The sequence below is a fragment of the Cryptotermes secundus genome, unplaced genomic scaffold, assembly GCF_002891405.2.
Source record: "Cryptotermes secundus unplaced genomic scaffold, Csec_1.0 scaffold210, whole genome shotgun sequence".
NCBI lineage: Eukaryota > Metazoa > Arthropoda > Insecta > Blattodea > Kalotermitidae > Cryptotermes > Cryptotermes secundus.
The window spans coordinates 51,519-74,320 of NW_019721761.1; the positions used below are offsets into that span (position 1 = coordinate 51,519).

Below are 22,802 nucleotides of genomic sequence, written 5' to 3' on the forward strand. Positions count from 1 at the left end.
TTGGGCTGTAGTGCCAATGAAAAAAAAAAGTGAATGCCCACATTCCTCAAATTGCCTTGGTTTTTCACATTTTTTTACTAATTTATACCCACAACATGTTTCGGCCTCATTGTGCCATCATCAGGTGAATTCTATCCTCGAGTGAGATCACTGCACTCTTTTGTTTCCCGTAACGACGTGCATGAGAGAAGCACGGGAAACAAATACAGTGCAGTGATCTCACTCGAGGATAGAATGCACCTGATGAAGGCCCAGTGAGGCCGAAACATGTTGTGGGTATAAATCAGTAAAAAAAAATTTAAAAAATCAAGACAATTTGAGGAGTGTGAACATTCACTTTTAATGTGTAAATTTATGTACTACGTAAAGGTCTACTTGCATTTTATTGATTTGAACTGTCATTATATTAAAATGCATTTTTAGTGAACAACATGTTCCTAATGTGTTTTTAAAGTTGTATTATTGACGGATACGTTAGTGAAAAATGTAATTATCCTTTCCATATTTGCTATCATATCTGGGGTTTACTGGAAGTCCCTTAATTCTTGGCTAGTTTCAATTTAATTAGCTTGTTGGGAATCATGGACTCATTTTACAATTGATCCTGAAACAGATCATTAACGTTTCGCAGCTTAAATTTCAAATGAATAATATTTAAGAATTCAATTCTAACCTCATAGAAAATATAATGTATCTGTTTTATAAAGACCCGACATCTCTCTTCCTCTTCAAGGAAATAATTGTTGTTTATTCTGGGACCCAGCACACGGCTCCTGTCATCTGAGAACCGCATGAAGTGTATAAGTAATTCAATGCGCAAGATGTATAATATGTAATTTCAACGCAGGTGGCATACACATCAGTCACCGTGCTTTAAGGGTTAATCATAAAATTGTAGCCTGAAGAGTAGAAAAAAAAAAGTGGATATGCAGACAAATTCTGTAAAATTGTTTTAAGTTAATAATAAACGCGCAGTAAGAGGCCTTTTGATGTCGTCAGAGGGGAGGAGAAGTAGTCACTATGGTCTGGAAGATAATGTGTTTCGAGGTATTATTATTATTATTATTATTATTATTATTATTATTATTATTTAGAGAGGGTGGNGTAAAGTTACGACACGGGACACACAGCTTAAAGTCCCTCCCGGAGGACTTGTTCCCTGAATTTTTCCGCCCTTAAAAATTCGACGACCCCCGCCGGGTATTTGAACCCGCGTACCACGAGTCATGAGGTGGGAACGTTACCTCTAGACTACGGAGGCCGCTTATTTCGAGGTAAGAAAGATGATACTGGGACGACGAAGTGTGAATTTGGAACCCAGACACACACACACACAAATTCTTCTATTGTTTCATTTATTCTTTGCCGCGGGAACATATTTAGCGGGTCGTTGCCTAGCAATTAAAGGTGGGATAGACTTTATCGATAGTAACGATAAGAGAGGTACACATACAAAAACTCAGACTGAAGGGCGGATTTATGAAGTACGCCGTTGAAGTGGGTTCAGGTGCCCTTGATATACATACCATATTTCATAAAGGTTGGTTCGGGCATTCAGAAGTTAATACGGGTGAGTACGCATACTCACAGACAGCATGGGGATGGCATAAGCCCTTTTATCTACTTTTTTTTTCAAAATAAGGAAAGTAGGCTAAAAGTAAAAGGTGGCTTATGGAATCACCTTGCTCTCTTTGTGTTTCCACCCACAATTTTTGTTAGGAGGCTCATGAAATCGTCTTGTTGTTTATGTTTCCCCCACAATCGTTACTAGGTAACGGGCCTTCTGAGTTTCTGTGTCCCCTCCCCCAAATTCCTTGGTTCTCTGTTCAGTCAATGTCATATCAAAGAAATTAGGTTATTAGTTCTTCCCAGAATTTCTTGTTTTTATTTTCATATAAGTTATGTCAAACACCACCAAAATGAATTCAGTTAAGATTCTTTTAGGATGCTCCTTCAGAATTACCTGAGAAGCTAAAAACACAAAAACTTTACACTCCATCCAGCTAATAAGCATTCTCTTGGTTGAAAAAGTCCATGCCTTTTATTTAACTCAAAGGTTCGTTTATGCAATATCAAAACCCCAATTTGGAACTAGATCATAAACGCCACACACCTTATTTCTTGAAGCCTCTATTGTAATATTATTGCATTGTAAGAAACCGCACGTTTATTGACACTTGTCGTCTTTGTTGTGCAGAACAAGATGAGCACCATGCAAGCCTACCGGTTCGAGAAATACTCCCAAAGTATCCGAGAAATCAACGGATCTGAGAGCTATGAACTGCGGTCAGCAAACAAGCTCTTTCTAGCCAAACGGCTGAAGCTGAGGGACTGCATAGCCCATTTATTTGAGGATGATATTCAGCCCCTGGACTTCGTTGCTGATCCTGAGGCTGCAAGACAAAACATCAACAACTGGGTGGAGATACAGACCAAGCGGCAAATTCGAGATCTCATTCCTCAAGACAAAATCACACCTGACACGGAACTAGTGCTGGTAAGATGGGAACACACAAATTTCTAGATTACGGTCTTCTGGGATATGATGCCGTCTAATTTGGTAGATACCAAATTTTAGGAAGAAAGTACTGCCTCTTTGTTCAGAGCTGATGAAGAAGATGAAGGCAGTATGTTTCTTCAAGGTCTTAACACATATCGACCACACTACATGGTGTCATATCCAGTGAACTTTAAGCGAATATTCTCTGTCATGAAAATCTCAAATCTCACATAAATTTCGAGTTTCTATTTAGAACCGGATTGGAGTGAAAATAAAATAAAATGTTGTAATAAGAAGAATATTCAAACAATAAATGCAGCCAGTCTAGTGATCCACTAGTAGTAAATTGCTAACCCTGTAAATACGTGTACTTTAAACAATTCATGCATGTACGTGTAACATACATCTGCAGTTCACTTTCTCATGTACGTAGTGTGTGATCCTGAAAGCAAGAGATTTTGAGATTTGGATGGATTTAACTTTTTCAAACCCCCTCTCCCACAAAATTATAAAGAATAATTTTTTGTATGTTGCCTGTATGTTTACATATCTGTCTGTATATATCTGTGTGCGCGCGCGTGCTTTGTTAGATCCTGAACTGAGGGTTGGATTCTTTTTCATATTCTGTTTTGATTAAATTTAAGTGTCTTAGAGAAACCGTCATGGGCACGTGGTGGCGTAGTTGGTTGAGGCACTATGCTACAAGCCGGAAGGTCGCGGTATCGAATCCCGATGAGGTCATTGGATTTTTTCAATAACCTAATCCTTCCAGCCGCACTATCGATTCGGCCTCTAACAGAAATGAGTACCAGAAATATTCTTGGAATGGTCTTGGGGGTAAAGGGCGGCCGGCGCATAAGGCTGACAACCTTACTGCAAATTGTGAGCCGATTGTCTGGAAAATGTGGGAACCTCAACATCTCACAACCCTATGGGCCTCCACAGCCTGTTACAGGGATACTTTTACATTTTTTTAATTCGCTTAGTGGGAGGTGGAGTCCAGCTGGGTCCACTCGGCACGGCGGCCACTAATTTGCCTATTGTAGCCTGCCCTGGGTGATTATGATGATGNCCCCCCCCCCAGAGAAACCGTCTTTATAAACAAAGGTGTCTAGGTGGTATCTTCAGAAAAATAACGTAATTTACATTATAGATCCAAACGTGAATGTCGGTTTTATCAAAACCAGCTTGACCAGACTGATTTCACTGTTTTTTGGTACTGAGCAACGAGCACTGGTCTGTAGAGCAACACTTGATTTTATTTCGAAGGTATCGTAGTGTCTGTACATAAGTTTCTCTTTCTGTACATGGACTGTGTAAAATTTACTAAATACAAATGACACCGTTTTACAAAATTTATTCTTTCACCTGGTGAAATGCAAATTTGAGTACCCATTTTTGGAGTTGTGCGCTGTAATATTTTTCTATGAAGGATACACATTCCATTACATGGTTATTTTCTATTCCTGGACTTATTTAACAACACTCTGTCAACTGCATGTAATTATGTAGTGTTAAACTCCACACAGCGTGTTATATAATATGATGATTATGAATGTGCATTTGAGAAAGATCTGTAGGGAAGCAGTCATTCCCTGTTTTAATGCCATAACCACCAGTGTGACAGGGAGTGGAAGAAAGCATGAAACCACAAAGAGATGTAAATAAGTATAGCTAGCCTTCTGGCCAGCAGTGAAACGGAAATCATGTGAATAAAATGGAGGAATTATATACAAAATAAACATAGGAACAGGAATTATCGGGTCTAAATCTTTTTTTTTTGGTTTTATTGATTATGGTTATTACATTAACTGTAAAAACTGAAAAGAATTGTAAAACATAGTTCATGCTTAATAGAAGTAATCATGAGATTGTAAGAGCACTGCCTGTCTCTGATGAACATGTCTTATGCTCTTTTGTTACTTTACAGCATCATAATCTGCACTGTAACATGCTTACATTGTGTTCTGAATGTTGGCCAGTTTTTTGAAGCTGTTATTTGGTTTGTCGTCTTTATGGCCATTGAAGCATGGTTAGTTTAGTGTCCATTTTGATACATCCTTGGTTTGAAGGGAATACACTTTTGTTGAAAATCTATTTATTATGAATATTATTATTTTATTTTAAGTTGTTTTGAGTAGCAATATTACTTTCTGGAATGATTTTAAAATCTGAAGTTAGTCCATGGATCTCCTAATAAATGGAAGTTCCATGTAGGAACTATATACTTTCCCTTCAAAGTCTTCAGTATATAGCTATATGATGATGCTATCATGCACTATAAATCAGCAGTTGTATTTTCATAGTCTTTTGCCTCCTTTAAGACAGATGCCCATTCTCCTGTGTTATTGTTCTTTGTTCTCATCTGTCTCTAATTAATCTCTGCATCTGTCAGTCATCTTGGTCTTGCATTTATCCTTCTTTTCTGAATAGACTGAGCAAATTCCAGATCAGTAATTTTACTGTTTAATAATCCATTCATGTGTATAACTTCCAACATTACAGGGCAGTTTACACAAAACACCTTCAAAATTTTGCTCCACCATACTTAATTTTTAAGCATGTTTTGTACATGACTGAGCCAGGATAGCACAGTCACTATAGTGACTGGCTGTGGGCTGGACAACTGAGGGGTCGGATTTTGAGTTCTGGTAGGGTCAAGAATTTTTGCTTCTCCATGTTGTCCAGGCTGGCTCTGAGGTCCACCCAGCTTCCTATCCATTGGGTATGGGGGGCTCTTTCCCTAGGGATAAAGCAGCTGCATATCTGTGATCCGTCGTCACACAGAAGCTTATGTTTGTAGTTGCAGTGCTTAAATAATTGTTGTCATTAATTTTAAAAAGAGCTTTACCTGTTTAGAGAAGTATTTTAATATATTTAAGTATTGTAATCATATGTAAAAACTTGTACGTGACAAAACTAGTAACAGTGGATCCATTGTGACACACAATTCAGTAACTAACATCGATGCATTTTACTGTTTATAAACGCCTGATGATGGTCATAAATGACCGAAACATGTAGTAGAAAATAAAATCTTAATAAACTAGCTGATTTTATCAACATTCGAGCCTGTCATTTATTGGAAGTGTAGAATTGGTGTGATTGATGGACATATTTGTGTAATATTAAACCAGAGGCCTAATACAAATTTCACATGGCTCCTTAACAAAAGTTCGTGTAAGAAATTATAGTGACAAAACTCCTAAGTGCAACCAATGTATTGCAGGCAAATGCAGCATACTTCAAAGGACTTTGGCAATCCCAGTTCCTGCCAGAACACACACACAAAGAAGTGTTCTATGTATCACACTCCAAACTGGCTCTTGTTGACATGATGAAGCAGAAAGGGACATTCAATCACAGTAAGCAATTTCAGTATAATTGTGCATGTTGTAGAAGGGTGTTCTATGCTTAGTTTGTTAAAAATACATGGGTAAAATGCATAAAGGAATAGGTGACAGAATATACAGAAATTAAACCTGTAGTGTCAATGTAAATAATCAAAAGTCATGTTTTAAAGCATAAAGGTGATTCTTCAATAAAAGGTATTATGTTGTCTGTAAGAGTAAAGATTGCCAGCTTATCTTACATTATAAGTCAAACTTCTGTCACATTTTGGAAACTTATGGATTTATTCCCTGGTCTTTACATGCATCTCCATTTACCAATATTCAACCTGGAGTGACATTCTGCTTCAGTGAATTACAGAGTAGACACAACTGGTCATTCCTGAATATTGATTTTTAAATTATGACACAATTAGTTTGTTTATCATTTAATACTGTAAACATGTTTTAATGTCTTGAAAACTTGCCACCGTTTGAGAACCCAACCAATAAATCTCTTAATAGAAATATCTTTCCTTATGACAAATATCAACAAATTTCTTTCCTAAATTTTAATTCTGAATTGACCTGATGAAAGTCAGTTCAGGGTGCTTTCTGCTCAGGCAATTAGTATAACCTAAGCTGAGACATGTTGTGATTATAAAAATGAATAATTAATATAGTAAATAAGAAAAAATTGTAAACACATACCATTTAGACACAAAATTTATTTGGAACTATGTCTTGTGTTCTGAATTGATGTAACATGTAACAAGATGAAAGAACAATTTAAATATGGGTGGTTCTCCATTGAAATTATTGAAGACTATGCTAGTAAACAAAACATGTTCCATTTTACTTGTTTCAACTCCAGCAATTTTCATCATTATCTTTTCTTACGTTCTGTTCCATAAAACTGAATTAAGAGTAGTAAATGGATAACCACATGTATATTGTAAATGTCAAAACAAATTGTAGCTTGCAATAAACATATAAAATGATTTGATGAATTGAAGAAACCACAAAGAGTTCCACACAATTTATCCAAACTATTCTAACAATACAAAGTATAAATTAATAACCTCCAGCACCAACAAGGTTTTTGAAGCTTCTCTTTCAACAGATTCTATTGTATTTCAAAGTACATATGTACCCCTGAGATTGACATTGTACATACTGAAACATGTCGGAACAATGATGAATTCAAACCTATTTCAATAACTAGAGTTTTAATTCACTGTACTGTTATAATAAACAGTTTAAAGGTAGGCAGTTAAATATAAAAATTTTCAGATGAGTAGAATGTTCTGTGACAAATCGTGCATTTTAACTGATTAATATACTAACATAAGTGTGCCATTTGCGGATGAATCTGAAATCTGTAATGATTCTGTTGACAGTTGTATCAGAGCGTCTGGGTGCCCATGTACTGGAGCTGCCATACAAAGGGAATACAGTCAGCATGTTTATCATTCTGCCTCCTAATGCTAAGTCAAATGGAATTGAATCTGTCATCAAGCAGCTCTCTGTAGAGAGTCTTCAGGAAATTGTGGAGGATGATCTGCCCAGAGCAGTTGAAGTTTCCATCCCAAAGTTCACTGTTGAAGAGACCATTGAACTTACACCGGTAAGTTTATGTGATCAGCATGATACAAGTAATACTAAACTGATACTTGCTTTTCCTGCAGCATTTCATGGTCTCAGAATGCAGCATGTTATTTCAGTGCACAATATTAGAATAACATGGATTTGGAGACCAGCTATCAAATCTCACATTATTTATTGTTGTCCTTAGTATTTTCAGGATGCTTGAGTAGTAGCTTAACGTAATCCAAGACCTCTTTGTCACATATATCAATGACTTAAGATGGGATTCAGGTTGGTAATTGGGTTTATTATCCACTTACAGGTCGTAACTACAGTTAATTCTTACACTATCAAGATTACTGTACCTATAGCACATAAAGTCTTCAATGTCTGTTAACACTTCACAGCTGAATCCTCACAACACCTTTCCATGGCAGCTTCGTGCCCTTAACTCACAGCTTTTCCTCTATGACTTGTGCAAATGACCTTCAGTGTCCCCTATAAACCTTCTGCATGGACCATGCAGAAAACACAGGCTTTATTGTTGAAACATGTTAACTGAACCATTGCATAGCAATTGTCGCAGCACGGGCCCCATGGAGAAGAATCTGTCCATTGTTAAGGATTCTTCACAAACTGTTGCTTAGCAGTTGGTACACACCTGACTATATATATGGAGGTGTGGGGTCCATAAGCACAAATGTGTTAAAATGAGGAGATATACAGGGTGTCCCAGGAGGAATGTGCCAAACTTCGGGAGGGTGTTCCTTATGTTAAACTATGCCGATATAACCCAAAACACCTATGTCCAAAGTTGAACGGTTACGGAGATAATGGCCCGAGAAAAGTGTGGTCTTCTTGCAGGTCCACGCACTATACGTACCTGTCAGCTGAGACCCTTATCTGTTTGTCCTTGAGTGCCGCGAGTCACACTAGCGTAAGCTCATGCGCTGCCTACAGATTACGTTGCGGAGGGGTCGTGAATGGGTGGTAAATTAGTTGTGTGATGAGTTGCTGAAATGCCTTTTGTGTTTTCACACGTCGAGTATTGTGATATGCATTTTGTGTATGGATTTTGCGGTGGCAATGCACGTGCTGCTGTTGAAGAGTACCAAAGGCGTTTTCCCGATCGAAGGATTCCATCTCGAAGTGTATTTACGCGAATTCACCAGACATTGCGTGAGACTGGTTCTCTTCCGAGTGTTTCTGTGCAGTCGGAAAGGGAGGATGTACAAATGAGAAACACACGAGAGAACATTCTTCGCATGATTGATAGAAGTCCGCGTCTCTCCACTCGTAGAATGGCCTCTCGCATCGGCGTATCACGTATGCAGGTGTGGCGAACTTTACATGACGAAGACCTGTATCCTTACCATGATCAAAGGGTACAACATCTGGAACCAGGCGACCATGCTCAGCGTATGGATTTCTGCCACTGGATAAAAGCTCATCCCGAACTGTTAAGCGTCATTTTATTCAGTGATGAGGCGTCGTTTACCCGGGACGGTGTAAATAATTTACGAAATATTCATACGTGGTCCCATAATAATCCACATGAGATAATGGAAACGAAATTCCAAAAGAGATTTTCTGTGAATGTATGGTGTGGTGTGCTTGGGAACAGGTTGATCGGACCTTTTGTGTTTCACAACAATTTAACTGGAAACACGTATGGAGCCTTCCTAAGGAATGAGTTACCATGTTTGTTGGAAGACATCCCGTTAACGATAAGGAGGAAAATGTACTTCCAACATGATGGGGCTCCTCCACATTATACTCAGCACGTGAGACACTACTTAGATGAATCCTTCCCTAACCGCTGGATAGGTCGTGGTGGTCCCATTGCATGGCCACCGAGGTCGCCAGATCTTACGCCTCTAGATTATTACCTCTGGGGCCACATGAAGACCTTAGTCTACGAAACTAAGGTCGATTCCCGAGAAGCACTGCGGAATCGTATTTTTGCAGCGGCAGAGCACATACGTCACCATTCAGGCAACATTGCTTCTGCTACCCAATCCCTCATGATGCGTGCCGAAAACTGCATTGCAGCTGGCGGAGGACACTTTGAACAATTACTATAAAGCAGGTACTGTATTTTAATACTTATGTAGTTGGCTTATAGCAGAATATGCAGTCAGTCATGTTACACCAGCGCTTGCCATTCATGTGTCATGTGTAGTGATGAGGCGTCTTTTACCCTGGACGGTGTAAATAATTTACGAAATGTGCATACGTGGTCCCATAATAATCCACATGAGATAATGGAAACGAAATTCCAAAAGAGATTATCCGTGAATGTAGGTATAATAAGAGTTATGTGGTCGGCTCATAGCGCAGCCATATTACGTCATCGCACGCCAGTCATGTGTTATGTATACTGCTTGGAAACCTAAGGACAATTATGACATGGCGAGCGAGTATTTTGTACTTCAATTTTATGGCTTTCCGTCACTCACAAGTTGGTTTGATGTTACGTACATTATTAACATTACAGAATCCACATATTCCTGCCAGTTTTAATATCTATTTTGTAATCAACAAGTGTGTAACCCCGGTCAAAGTTTGACACTTCTCTGGCCATTATCTCCGTAACCGTTCAACTTTGGACATAGGTGTTTTGGGTTATATCGGCATACTTTAACATAAGGAACACCCTCCCGAAGTTTGGCACATTCCTCCTGGGACACCCTGTATAAAGTCTTCAATTCAGTTCAATTCAATTCAGTTCAATTCAATTCATTTCAGTTCTTTATTATTTATGTACCCAGTCAGCAGCCACAAGGCCAGTTACAGACACAGTGCAAGTTAGATACAAGTAATTACATTATGGACTATCACAGTATAAGTTCAAAGACAGAATAGGGTCAAGCACAGGTGGAAAAACACACTAATGCTGAGAAGTAAACAAACAAACAAACAAACAAAACAACGTATTATTAATAATTTCATTAACACAAATCTTAAGTTGTTATTGATAATCGAGTAATGTAAAGTTTAAATATTTAGCAACAACAAAAACAACAACAACAACAACAACAACAAATATAGCATATTATTAAAATGATTGAGAAGAACGTTCCTGGCTCCAAATATATTAGTGCACCTGTAAACAACATTAGCAGCACATGCACATCTAGCAGAGGGACAATTTTTATATATGTGGAGCAGACACTGAATAATGCTGAATCTCTGATATACCAAGGAGGAACTCTGAGATGAGGAATTTCCAAAATGGAGAGGCAGAATTTGAAATCAAAATAAGCTTGAGTAAGAAAGAGAGCATTGAGGTGATGCCCGCTCATACGAAGAGTACAATTCTAACTCCTTCAGAACAAGAGAATAACTGTAATGGATTTGTAAGAAATGATTCAAACAGAGGGAAACAAACCTCTGCTGGATGCATTCCAATTTGTTGGCATCAGCTGACGTAATTGAATTCCAGGCTACAGACGTATATTCGAGCTCAGATCTAACTCATGCAGTGTACAATCTGAGCATACATTCTAAGAGATGAGAAATTGAAAGTAATGCTATGGACTATACCCAATAACTTAATACAGTGGCCATGGAAATGAAGTTTAGCATCAATAAATACTCCCAATTCTTTTAGAGGTTGGTCTTCTAAGTTACAGAAGAATGACAAAGTTTATAATCGTAGATCAGTATGTTGGTTTTCCTGGAGAAGAATATAACTTTAGTTTTACTGATGCTGAGTTTCATACAGTTAGCAGTGCACCAACCTTCTACAGAGTTAATGTCAGACTGAAGTAGATAGCAATCCTGAGGAGATTAGCTGCTTCCTAAATTTTTGATATCAGCAAAAATTAGATATGTTTGTCGCCTGATAGCAATTTGCAGTTAAAACATGCAATGAGTAATAAGAAATAAAATAAAAATGGCTTTTACTATACATTTGTGTGACAATTTATCTCATGATGTAAAGTCAAACATAAACAGGATGTAATCTTATAAAAATGGCAGCAGCATTCTTTTACTGTAGTCTGTAGAGTAAAGAGATGCCCAAAGGGTCTCTTAAGTTTCCTTGGTACTTTTTAGATTGGCATACTTAATGTCTGAGAAATGTTTACACATTCAAGAAATATTATCACTCCTTATGACTATGAAAAGTTTGTGGATTAAAACCTAAATGTGTAGCTTAACTACAGGTAGTCTTGTCAAGGCAATAATTATGGTAGCTTTGAATTTATTCTCTGTGTTTGGAGAACATAAACACAAATATACAAATTGTAGGCTATTTTAAATAAAATATAATATTCAAGCTAATTGAAAGACTTTTGTACCTAAAAATTGTTCTGTTTTCTTTAGTAATACAAGTCTTTCAATTGTATTGTCAGTCTCTAGAGAACCTTACTGCAAAAGAAACAGTTGGACATGTTCAGAATAACATTATAATATTCTATATGAAAATATAGGATTGCGAGGCTGCCAGTTCCTTGCCTGCCATTGTGTGCAAAGAGCTTTTATACTTTGTGACTTAAGTTTGTCTGTTATTTATATAGTTACACAACATGCAGGTTGTGTAAAATTGCAAGAGTGTAACTACCTGTGCAAAAATAGATATTTGAAAAACATGAAATAACAGTCAGAGCAAATTACAGTGGTGGGGGGGATGTTTAACAATATATTTGATAGCAAGAAATGTAAATTTTTGGATCAATTTCTTGAAGTTAGTGATGATTATTTTTATAAAATATCTTATGATCAGACCACTCAGACATGTTCATAAACCTTTGTGATACTGTTGAATTACCAGCACAGTGGAAGAAACCGTTGGAAGGGAGTAAGGCATGATAAGTTGTAAACAGAAAGTCTTGAATAAATTAAGACAAAATTTCATATAAACTAGATATAGCCATTATAAGAGGGCTGCATTAGATAAAGTTAATCAGAATTTGACCTTCAGTTGTATTTCACTTTCTCCATGAACAAGGTCATAATTTTAATAATGCATGACACAGGAATGTTCGTATAATGGGTTACATTCCTTATGAATTTAAAATTTATATGAGACTGAGAAACAATCTGAGAAAAGTGAAATTAATAATGGATTCTAGTCACTGTATAAATATATTTTTCTCTTACAAATAATTCTAAATCTACTTTCATGAACTTTCTACAGTAGCACAACATATGATGCAGTCTTACAAAGTTAGCACAGTTAAGTTATTCCATTTTCCAGATATTAAATGTCTGAACAAGAAGTGAAATTGTATGCACTGTCATATAATTAAATTCTTTCAGTCATTATTATCTATTTCTCCCTTTGTTTGTCCAACTTTCGGCCTAGTTGCTCAGTGATCATAACCGGTCTTTATAATGCAGAAACAGTTTATGTCCACTGTTTTTTCACTTCTGAGCAACCATTTAATTCATGAAATGATCAGTATATAACACCATAGCAGCAAATAATAGAAAACTGACTAATATATTATAAGATTATCTGCCTTCTCCTTCCTTCAAACAATTAGTGATTCTGCAGGCTGTGTGTGGCTTTTTTCTCAAGGTTATATCATACATGAGCAAGAAATAAAGTAAGCCACATTCATTAGACCAGTACATAAGGAATTACTGGTAGGACCACTGCCAACAGAGTGTAAATTAGTAGAGGTTAGATTGATTGGAATTTGAATGTATAAGGGGTGGGCCTTCTTGGCCCTTGCACCGCGACCACAGTGATCTATTGTGCCTTTGATTGGAATTTAATGAAGGTCAGGGAATCAGGTCATTGCACAACATTTTTACATGGTAGATTCATTAGGCCCCAGTAAGAACAACTGATTCCGCCATGCTACCATTATTATTCATTTTTAAAATAATGTTTGCATACTTCCACAGATTTTGGAGCGATTGGGAGTTGGCGACTTGTTTCAGTCCACATCTGACCTAACTGGCTTCACGGGAGAAGATGGTCTGCATCTAGATGAGGCGGTGCACAAAGCAAAGATCGCCGTTGATGAGCAAGGCACAGTCGCTGCAGCTGCCACTGCCATATTCTCATTTCGTTCATCAAGACCGCTTACACCTGCACGCTTTATTGCTAATCACCCTTTCGTGTACTTCCTGTTTGACAAGACATCTCAGACCATCCAGTTCATGGGTGTATATAGATCCCCAAACAATTAAACAGGAGAAGTTTTAAAGTATAGAGAGCTTGCATACCAGTAAACCAATTCCTTCTGGAATATGATGTAGAACTATGGATTTTTATCACTGAAGAAGTAATAAAGTTGTTAAAATTTCAAGTTTGAGGCTTGAATGAAACTGTGAAATAGTGAGTGTCATTAGGTAGAAGATGCTACTAATATAAAAAATTACAAAGAGGTCAGTGATTATATTGTGAGTGCGCAAAGGAGACATGTTGTTGGACACTGGAATTTTATCATATCAGGTAACTTTCTATATAAGAGCATCTGAATTCTGTTTTATAATGAAAAGAAGCCAGCATTTTGTATGTTGGAATGAGAACATGATTTGACATAGTCCTCTTGGTTTTTTGTGGAGTTATGGTTTTTCCTAAACAGGTTCAAGATTCAAGGCGAGCTTACAAATTTCTACATCTCTACATACTTAAGAATATGAAGGAAATGCAATTTAATGATAAATACTTTAAGTTTATGAAAGAGGAAATGAAATATTTAATGAACAAGTATTACAATTAAGTCAATTAAATCTTCATATCATTCCCTAGGCACTATTCTTTCCCTGTACTGTTGCCGCAGATGATATTTGTCCTTGTAAACATTTAAAGCTGTTTTGGGTTTCATGTCGAATATCTTCATAGACAAATTCTGTGCAAATAATTTACTTTTTTCTCATGAACTTTTTTTTATTTGGTTTAATCTTTGAACAGAACTAACCTAACTAACTTTGCTGACAAGCGGTGGTTGCTCGGTCGATATAGTTTGATTGCAGACTAAAGCCATGGAGTTTCTTTTCATCTTTGAACAAATTTACAGCTATTCCGTCATAAATAGATTTCTTGATTTGAATTCATTTCCCAGTAATAACAAATAAACTTCTTGTTTCTGTTTATTTTCTATCCCTACATGATGAGCCATTGTGTTGTTCTCAAAATTATATTCATAAAAATATTGTGACTGCAGTTATAACATTTATGATTTACCACATACTGCACCATATAACTTTATATTGTGAAAGTGTAGTGATTTGTTTGTCTGTTTTTACTGTTTCTTATTAATGTAAATGAAAGAGTAGCAGTGCTAAGGCCTGGTAATATATATTATCTCTCTTTTGAAGCCCTTCTGAATATTAATGCAAGAAAAGATGACAATGGAAAGTTAAAAAAATCAATAGTTATCTAAAATGTTCCTAAGCACATGTGGAAGGGTCAAATTTGTATGTTTCCATGATTTCCTTCATGCAAATTTGACCAGAAATATGTAGTTGCTTATAAATAATAATATTTGAAGAAAGTGTTCCATAATATTGATACCTATAAATATATCTTCTTATCAGGTGCTACAGCCCTTTGTGACCTTTGGCCTCCTAGATCACAGCCTTCCAATATATCTCTGAGGCTGTCATCTAAGGTTTCATAACAATTTATGTTTTTAACAGGGATGATGTAAGCCTCATGCCCCAACCCCCAACCTGGAGGACCAGGGTATTTCTCTTGGTTTTGCCTGTCACCTTTGACCTGTCCAACATGGAAGGCCCTGCTGGTAACATATGTTACCACTGGCATGGCTCTCACGTTCATTTAGGCATGCAAGCCCCACCACTGCAACAAAATAGAGATACCAGGGGGGATATAAATATATCATGTTTATTAAAATTTATGTAATTGCAGACTAGTTAAAAATTCTATGCATATTGAAACTTTATGCTATGATCTTGCCTGAAGTGAACCTAGAGCAGCATAAATTTGATAAGTATGTTTACATAATCAGTTAAAGTGTTCTGAATCACCAAACCGAGCAGCTGAATGAATACATGCATGTAGCGGCGTGCGTGTGTGTGTGTGTGTGTGTGTGTGCGCGCGCGCGTGTGTGAGAGAGAGAGCGTGTGGATGCACATGAGCATGTACATGTATGTGCATGTGGCATATTACTACGAATTTGATATAAATATATGTGTTACAGTACAGTAGAATTGACACTGGATGAATAGAATGCATTAACTTTATCATTACGGATAAAGTAGTCTATTGCGCATTAATAAATTACTATGTCAGCTGTTTTTAATAAAATTTGTAAGTGGATATGATAACATACAGCTCAGTAGTTTGCAGAAGGGATGGCTAATGCAATATAGTATATCTGTACAACTGTCATTCTATTCATAAACTTGTAAGTGTTACCAAAAAATGAAAGGAAATTATTTCACTACTACATAAAAATAACTTATTTAAATACCTATAATTAGGATTGTAGTTGCTATCTTGTATGTACAAATCCAAAATATACAGTTTAACCAAAAATTCTAGTTGTGATCTATAACTGCATGTTTAAAATTAACATTTATTTCTAATTAGTGATATTGCTTGTTGATAGAAAGAGATGTTAAAGCAAGTGTCTTTGATTTTCATAAACATGACATTTGGTTAGCTGAGTATTACATAATATTGCGCATTCCTTTGAAAATATACAGATCTGAAATGAGTTTTTATAAAGACGTAATGAAATGTTAATGAAATTGTTGTAGAATTTATTATAGTATTTTGTTACAAGTTGCAAATGAGAAATAAAATAATTCTGAATCTGATGTATTTTTTTTTTATTATTGCAATAAATGTAAATGACAATTCGGGAAGAATAAATTCAGTTCTGAGGTATATGAAAAGTATCTCTCTTATTAATATAAAATTAAGTAAAACATTTATTTTAATGAGAACTCAAAGAACTGATACTTATAAATAACATATTTTACTTTTTCTCACACTGTTTTAATTAACAGCATTAGTATCCATTTAATTTCATATGAGCTTCATATTCATAAAATTAACAGCCAAATATTTAATGTTTTTATTCTAAAGTAATTATTAACTAGTAAAATGAAAATGCAATTGGCAGGAATGGCACAGTCTCTTAAAGAATCCAGAACAAATTAACGTTCTAACTAATTGAAAAATGTAGATGTCTTCAGTCTATATATGTATATATAAAGCCCTTGGGTATATTTCCATTCAAGATTCACCTGTTTCAGGGTTGCTAAGCAACAGTAGTAATGTGTAGGCTCACGAAATAATGAAATTACCCAAATACAATCTCTCTTCATCAGTCCTGTGGACCAGGATATTTTTCTTCTATTTCTTAACTATACTATAAAATCATGTACCTGTATTGTTTCGCTTAGTTGGGGGTGGAGTCCAACAGGGTCCACTCGGCACGGCGGCCACTGATTGGCCTATTGTACCTGCTCTGGGTGATTATGATGCTGGAGAATTTGGTGGAATGAAGATTGGCCGGGGAAACCGAAATACTCGGAGAAAACCCGCCCCTGTGCCAATTTATCCACCACAAATCCCACTTGACCAAACACGGGATCGAACCCGGGCCGCCGCGGTGGGAAGCCAGCGACTAACCGCTTGAACTATGGCGCGGCCCTACCTCTCAACCAATAAATAACTATACAGTGTCTCCGTGACCGATCGCTCGCATCCACACAAAGTGATCCTACCGTGTATGAACACGCACAATGTCAATCGCTAGGGATCGCGTGACATTGCGTCTATTGCAACGCGAGCTGTGTGAGGGGACACTAAGTGTATCTAACAGTTCTTTTTTCACTTGTATATAATGCAAATTGTTCGTTCAGTACACGTCTAAACTTACTGTTCCCAACTTGATTTGCCATGCACAGTGAACGCACCCAAAACAGAGTTGTGTCGCCGAAGGTTCTGTGTTCTTCGCTTGCTAAAAAGGGAAACGACGTAGTGGTAACTGACATGGCGGTAGAAAGGGACTGTTAGGTTATAGGGAGATGTGATTAATTACCAACGTTTAAAGTGATGTAAAGGTTTTGACTCTGATTTTGTTGTTTTATTCGCAGTTTACGAGCAATTGTGTGTGTAGTGGAGGATCACAATCCACAGTGTCAAACAGCGGGACTAAAATTTTTTAATCTCTTCCCGTTAAGAAAGTTCCTTACCTTTACTTAATGAACCCATGTAAATATCGAACACGATATGGTGTGTTTGTGAAGTGTTGTATTTTTTTTTTTACATAACCTGAAGAAACTCGAATCTCATTTTCACTTTGTAAATTATAAGAGTGCGTGAATGATATGTCTTGATACAGGAACGGCAGAAGAAGTGTTTTAGTTATTCTCAGACATCGAATTCAGGATATATGGTGAGTATTAGCAATTTCATTGCTGCATGTTTGTATCCTGCATAGTACTTGTACCACATTCGTTTACGATCGGATTTCTGGCAGAACCAGAATTATATTTTTTTTGTTAATGAAGTACTTCTTGTCGGAAGGAAAATTAGGATGTGCAATAAATATGTTGTATGTGAGATTATTACAATGGTGATTATGAAGATTTAGAATATCCCGGAATGTACCGTCGTTTAGTTCGAAAGAAGCCCTACTTCCGAGGGAAAATACTCCATTGATCTTCAATATCGAAGGATAAGGGACGCCAAAAGCCAGCAAGAAGCAGACATTCTGCTTACGATCTGCTTCTTGCTGTTTTCTTTCTTAGCTTCCTTATTCTTTGACGATGTGGACGGTGGACGGTGGAGAAATTCCCTACTGAAATGTTGACCTTTCGCTGAGCTACATGGCTTTACATCCCAGGAGACCATAGTTATGTGGAAGTACATTTACGTGTACGTGTACGTGTACGTGTGGAAACTTGCTTAAGTACAAGTTTATGATCTCGAAACTCAAGGCATTTAAGGATGTTTTGCTCATATTATTAGATTATACGTACCAATTTATTTTAATCGTTGCCGAAACTTATATTAATTGGAATTAGTAGATGTACTCATTCGTATCTCTTATTGGGAATTATAAGTTTTCGTATATGGACGCAGCGTAAACACCGTGTCGAGTAATGTCAGGTTGTAATCGTATGTCAGAGACAACTGCGTAATATTTTGTTAGAGCTCCAGTCGTGAATTCTTGTAGATCAATGATTCTGAACCTCTATTTCTTACATCGCAAAAGTCATTTTACCAAAAACATAGTCCCTTCCAACAAATGTGTTTTTACAGTTACACACATTTTAGTAGCATGGTAATGATTAATGGAAATAACTGAAAATTATAAGAATTTTTGAACAATTTATTGCTATAATTTTATAAAATAATATGATTCTGTCAGTAGAAACACGATTATACTGCAGCAATAATGAGAAACCTGTGTTTACAACGTAATAACATTTACTTTTTGTCACCGGATTTTGTGTGTGGAAGGGAATTATCATTTTTAAGACCTCACGCCTCACCCTGACGACCAAACCCTACCGCTTGAGAATCATTTTTCTTGGTTCTTTTGGCCGAGTTTTAAAATAGCGGCACCAAAATTTGTGTTCTTATAATTCGTTGTGATAGACGAACTCATGGAGCTCAATACTTGTAATGTTCGACAGAGTCGTTAAAATATTTCTGTGTTGGAATATTCATAACCTTATTTTTAATAACTTTTTTTTATTTGTAGTTCTAGAAGGAATATTAAATCAGCAACAAATATTTTCATGGACTTTGACAGGGGGACGTAATATGAATTAGACGACAACAGATACGTTCTATAGTCGATCCCTGCACTCTGATAGTGCACTCTGAGAGAATATTTTATATTTAATAATGACTTGTAATATATACAGCCATTGCATACCCCTCACAGCTGGTTTCGTGACCGAATTCCCGACTTGAAATTTCTGATTGCTGGCTCAAATCTCAATCATTGTCATATATCTTATTTTTGACATCTAGACAGATTATAGAAGAGTGGAAAACGTTTCTGATTTTTCTTTCTCGTTTTATCATCGATATAATGTATCATCAATTCTTATCCTCACCAGGCAATGAAGACAGACTGCGGCCACCTCATTAACATTTTAGGATGTATTTTATTTATTTATATTTATAAATTCAGCCCCTACCTCAGAGGAAACAACATTTAATCATTTAAAACGTGATTGAATCTTGCTAGGAAAATTAACACTGATACAGAGCTTTCTGTGTTAAAGCAGATGGCTGTACCTAAATTATATCTGTACAAATATATGAAAGAATTTCATGTTCAAGAACAAGAAAGAAATACAGGCTGTTTAGCTCCAGGAAGTTAAGGCAACTGAGTATTTAAGCTTCTAGCTCTGTCTTGAATTTGTCTGTTAAATCGTTTCCATAGATATCGTTACAAGCGCGTTCATTATGCTCTGTAGACATTACGGGTAGATCCGAATCTGCATGCTGCTATTTGAAGGCCTGGGAGAAAATTTCCACAACTAAATTTTTAAATAATTGTAATTCATTTTCCTTGACTTACCATAAAAATTAATCGCGACACCGCACTCAGAGTAGTAAGAGTGTGCCCCATTCGACTGTCTCAACCAACTGAACCTCGAGTGTGCCCCATTCGACTGTCTCAACCAACTGAACCTCGAGTGTGCCCCATTCGACTGTTTCAACAAACTGAACCTAGAGTGGGCCTCATTCGACTGTCTCAACCAACTGAACCTAGAGTGTGTCCCATTCGACTGTTTCAATCAACTGAACCCAGCGTCTGCCCCATTTGACACTCTCAACCTCCTGAACCTAGAGTGTGCCCCATTCGACTGTCTCAACCAACTGAACCTAAGTGTGCCCCATTCGAGTGTCTCAACAAACTGAGTCTAGAGTGTGCCCATTTGACTGTCTCAACCAACTGAGTCTAGAGTGTGCCCATTTGACTGTCTCAACCAACTGAACCGAGAGTGAGCCCCATTCGACTGTCTCCACCAACTGAACCTAAAGTGGAGTCCATTCAACTGTCTCAACCAACTGAACCTAGAGTGTGCCCCATTCGATTGTCTCAACCAACTGAACCTAGAGTGTGCCCCATTCGACTGTCTCAACAAACTGAACCTAGAGCGTGCCCCATTCGACTGTCTCAACCAACTGAACCTAGAGTGTGCCCCATTCGACTGTCTCCACCAACTGAGAGTGTGCCCCATTCGCCTGTCTCCACCAACTAAACCTAGAGTGTGCACAATTCGACTGTCTTCACCAACTGAACCTAAAGTGGACTCCATTCGACTGTCTCAATCAACTGAACCTAGAGTGTGCCCCATTCGACTGTCTCAACAAACTGAACCTAGAGTGGGCCTCATTCGACTGTCTCCAGCGGATGTACCCAGAGTGTGCCCCATTCGACTGTCTCAAGGAACTGAACATAATGTGCCCCATTCGACTGTCTCAACTGAACCTAGAGTTGCGCCATTCGACTGTCTCAACAAACTGAACCTAGAGCGTGCCCCATTCGACTGTCTCAACCAACTGAACCTAGAGTGTGTCCATTTGACTCTCTCAACAAACTGAACATAGAGTGGGCCTCATTCGACTGTCTCCAGAGGATGTACCCAGAGTGTGCCCTATTCGACTGTCTCAACAAACTGAACCTAGAGTGGGTCTCATTCGACTGTCTAAAATACTGAACCTAGAGAAGGCCCCATTCGACTGTCTCAACCAACTAAACTTAGAGCGGGCCCCATTCTACTGTCTCAACAAACTAAACATAGATTGGGCCCTATTCGACTGTCTCCACCAGCGGAACCTAAAGCGGGCCCCATTCGACTGTCTCAACAAACTGAACCTAGAGTGGGCATCATTCGACTGTCTTCAGAAACTTAACCTAGAATTGGCTCCCTTCGACTGTCTCAAAAAATTGAACCTTGAGTGGGCCCCATTCGACTGTCTCAAGACATTGAACCTAGAGTGGGCTCCAATTGACTGTTTTAGTAAACTGAACCTAGAGTGGGCCCCATTAGACTGTCTCCACCAACTGAGCCTAGAGTGGGCCCCATTCGACTGTCTCCACCAACTGAACCTAAAGTTTGCTCCATTCGACTATCTCAACCAACTGAACCTCTAGTGGGTCCCATTCCACTGTCTCCAGCAAATGAACCTAGAGTGGGACCCATTCGACTGTCCCAACCAAATCTTGCATATAAAAATGCGAATATTCAATTTGTTAGCCTGTATGAACTAGCGTGCCCCTAAACTTGAGTAGTCGTTCAATTTTATGTTGGGGTTATTTGGTTACGCTTTCAGTAGCTAGACTATATGGCATCGGTTTGTTTAGCCTGTTCATTTTCTGCGATTAAAATATTTCCTCTGTGTTATGTACCGGTATGGGAAAATAAACACAAATAAAATGCTCTCTTTCTAACAACAGCTCAGGATCACTGTCGGCCGGAATACATTTTTGTTGGTCTCCTTTTTCTCTGGACCCCAACTATTCCTAACCATTACCTACACGGCATTATACAGCTATTTCCCCCAAAATATTCCCATATATTGTGGTATGCTGCCGTATGAAAGTGCGCTAGATGCTGGTCACGTGATACAGCTCCAGGCTCATGATTCCGATTACTGAACTGTATGTAATTTTACGAACATTTTTCGTAGTTTTCGTTTTCTATAAAAAGCAAAGTTCGCCTTCTGTCAACAGCAGAAGCAACATAAATGTCATTACAATTTGTGAGGTAGGAACAACACTGAATTCATTGAAGTTAATGTTATGGCTTTGTATGATGAAACATTTTTTTTAATAAATGCAGCTGTTATTACAGTATTTGTTCGCCATATCGTGCTGATTTGCAGGATGGCTCTAAATCGAGTATGGACTCACTGATATTTTATAAATGTTGACCGCCTCTGTGGTCTAGTGGTCAGAGTTCCTGGCTACAGATCCAGAGGCTCCAGGTTCGATTCTCGGTTCTCCCAGATTTTCTGAGAAGTGGTGGTTCTGGAAGGGGGTCCACCCAGCTTCGTGAGGATAACTGCGGAACTATTTCAAGGAAATAGCGGCTCCGGTCTAGAAAACCGAGATTAAAGGCCGTGGTGGTCCGTTGCGCTGACCACGTGACACCCTCTAACCCTCAAAAGTTCGTACTAACTTCGCCAACAAGCGGCGGTCGCTCGGTCGGTATAGTTCGCTTGCGGACTACAGGCCACGGAGTTTTACCATACAAAAAATTCAGTATGAAGAAAGATAGACTCATGGATGTAAATTGCAGAGTAATCGCAATTGTTTAAAACCTGTAAGGCCTGCTACCTGAGAAAAATGTGACCATATTAAATTTTTACATATTTCTAGTCGAGGCAGTTAAGGTGCGACCACACAAAGCGCTACGTACGCTATATTCGCTCATCATCATCATCATCATCATCATCATCATCATCATCATCA

General features: G+C 37.7%; 1 protein-coding gene across 3 annotated transcripts in view; it reads left to right on the forward strand.

Moving 5' to 3' along the window:
* LOC111875629 (serine protease inhibitor 88Ea) overlaps positions 1-15,846 on the forward strand; it is a 64,876-nt gene extending 49,030 nt beyond the window's left edge. For all 3 annotated transcript variants that reach the window (XM_023872018.1, XM_023872017.1, XM_033750146.1), the window contains 4 exons: positions 2,198-2,497; positions 5,730-5,865; positions 7,230-7,456; positions 13,276-15,846. In XM_023872018.1, the coding sequence (XP_023727786.1) occupies positions 2,198-2,497; positions 5,730-5,865; positions 7,230-7,456; positions 13,276-13,563 (951 nt within the window). In that variant the 3' untranslated portion in view covers positions 13,564-15,846. The remainder of the gene's footprint in view (positions 1-2,197; positions 2,498-5,729; positions 5,866-7,229; positions 7,457-13,275) is intronic.
* The last annotated feature ends 6,956 nt before the right edge of the window (positions 15,847-22,802 follow it).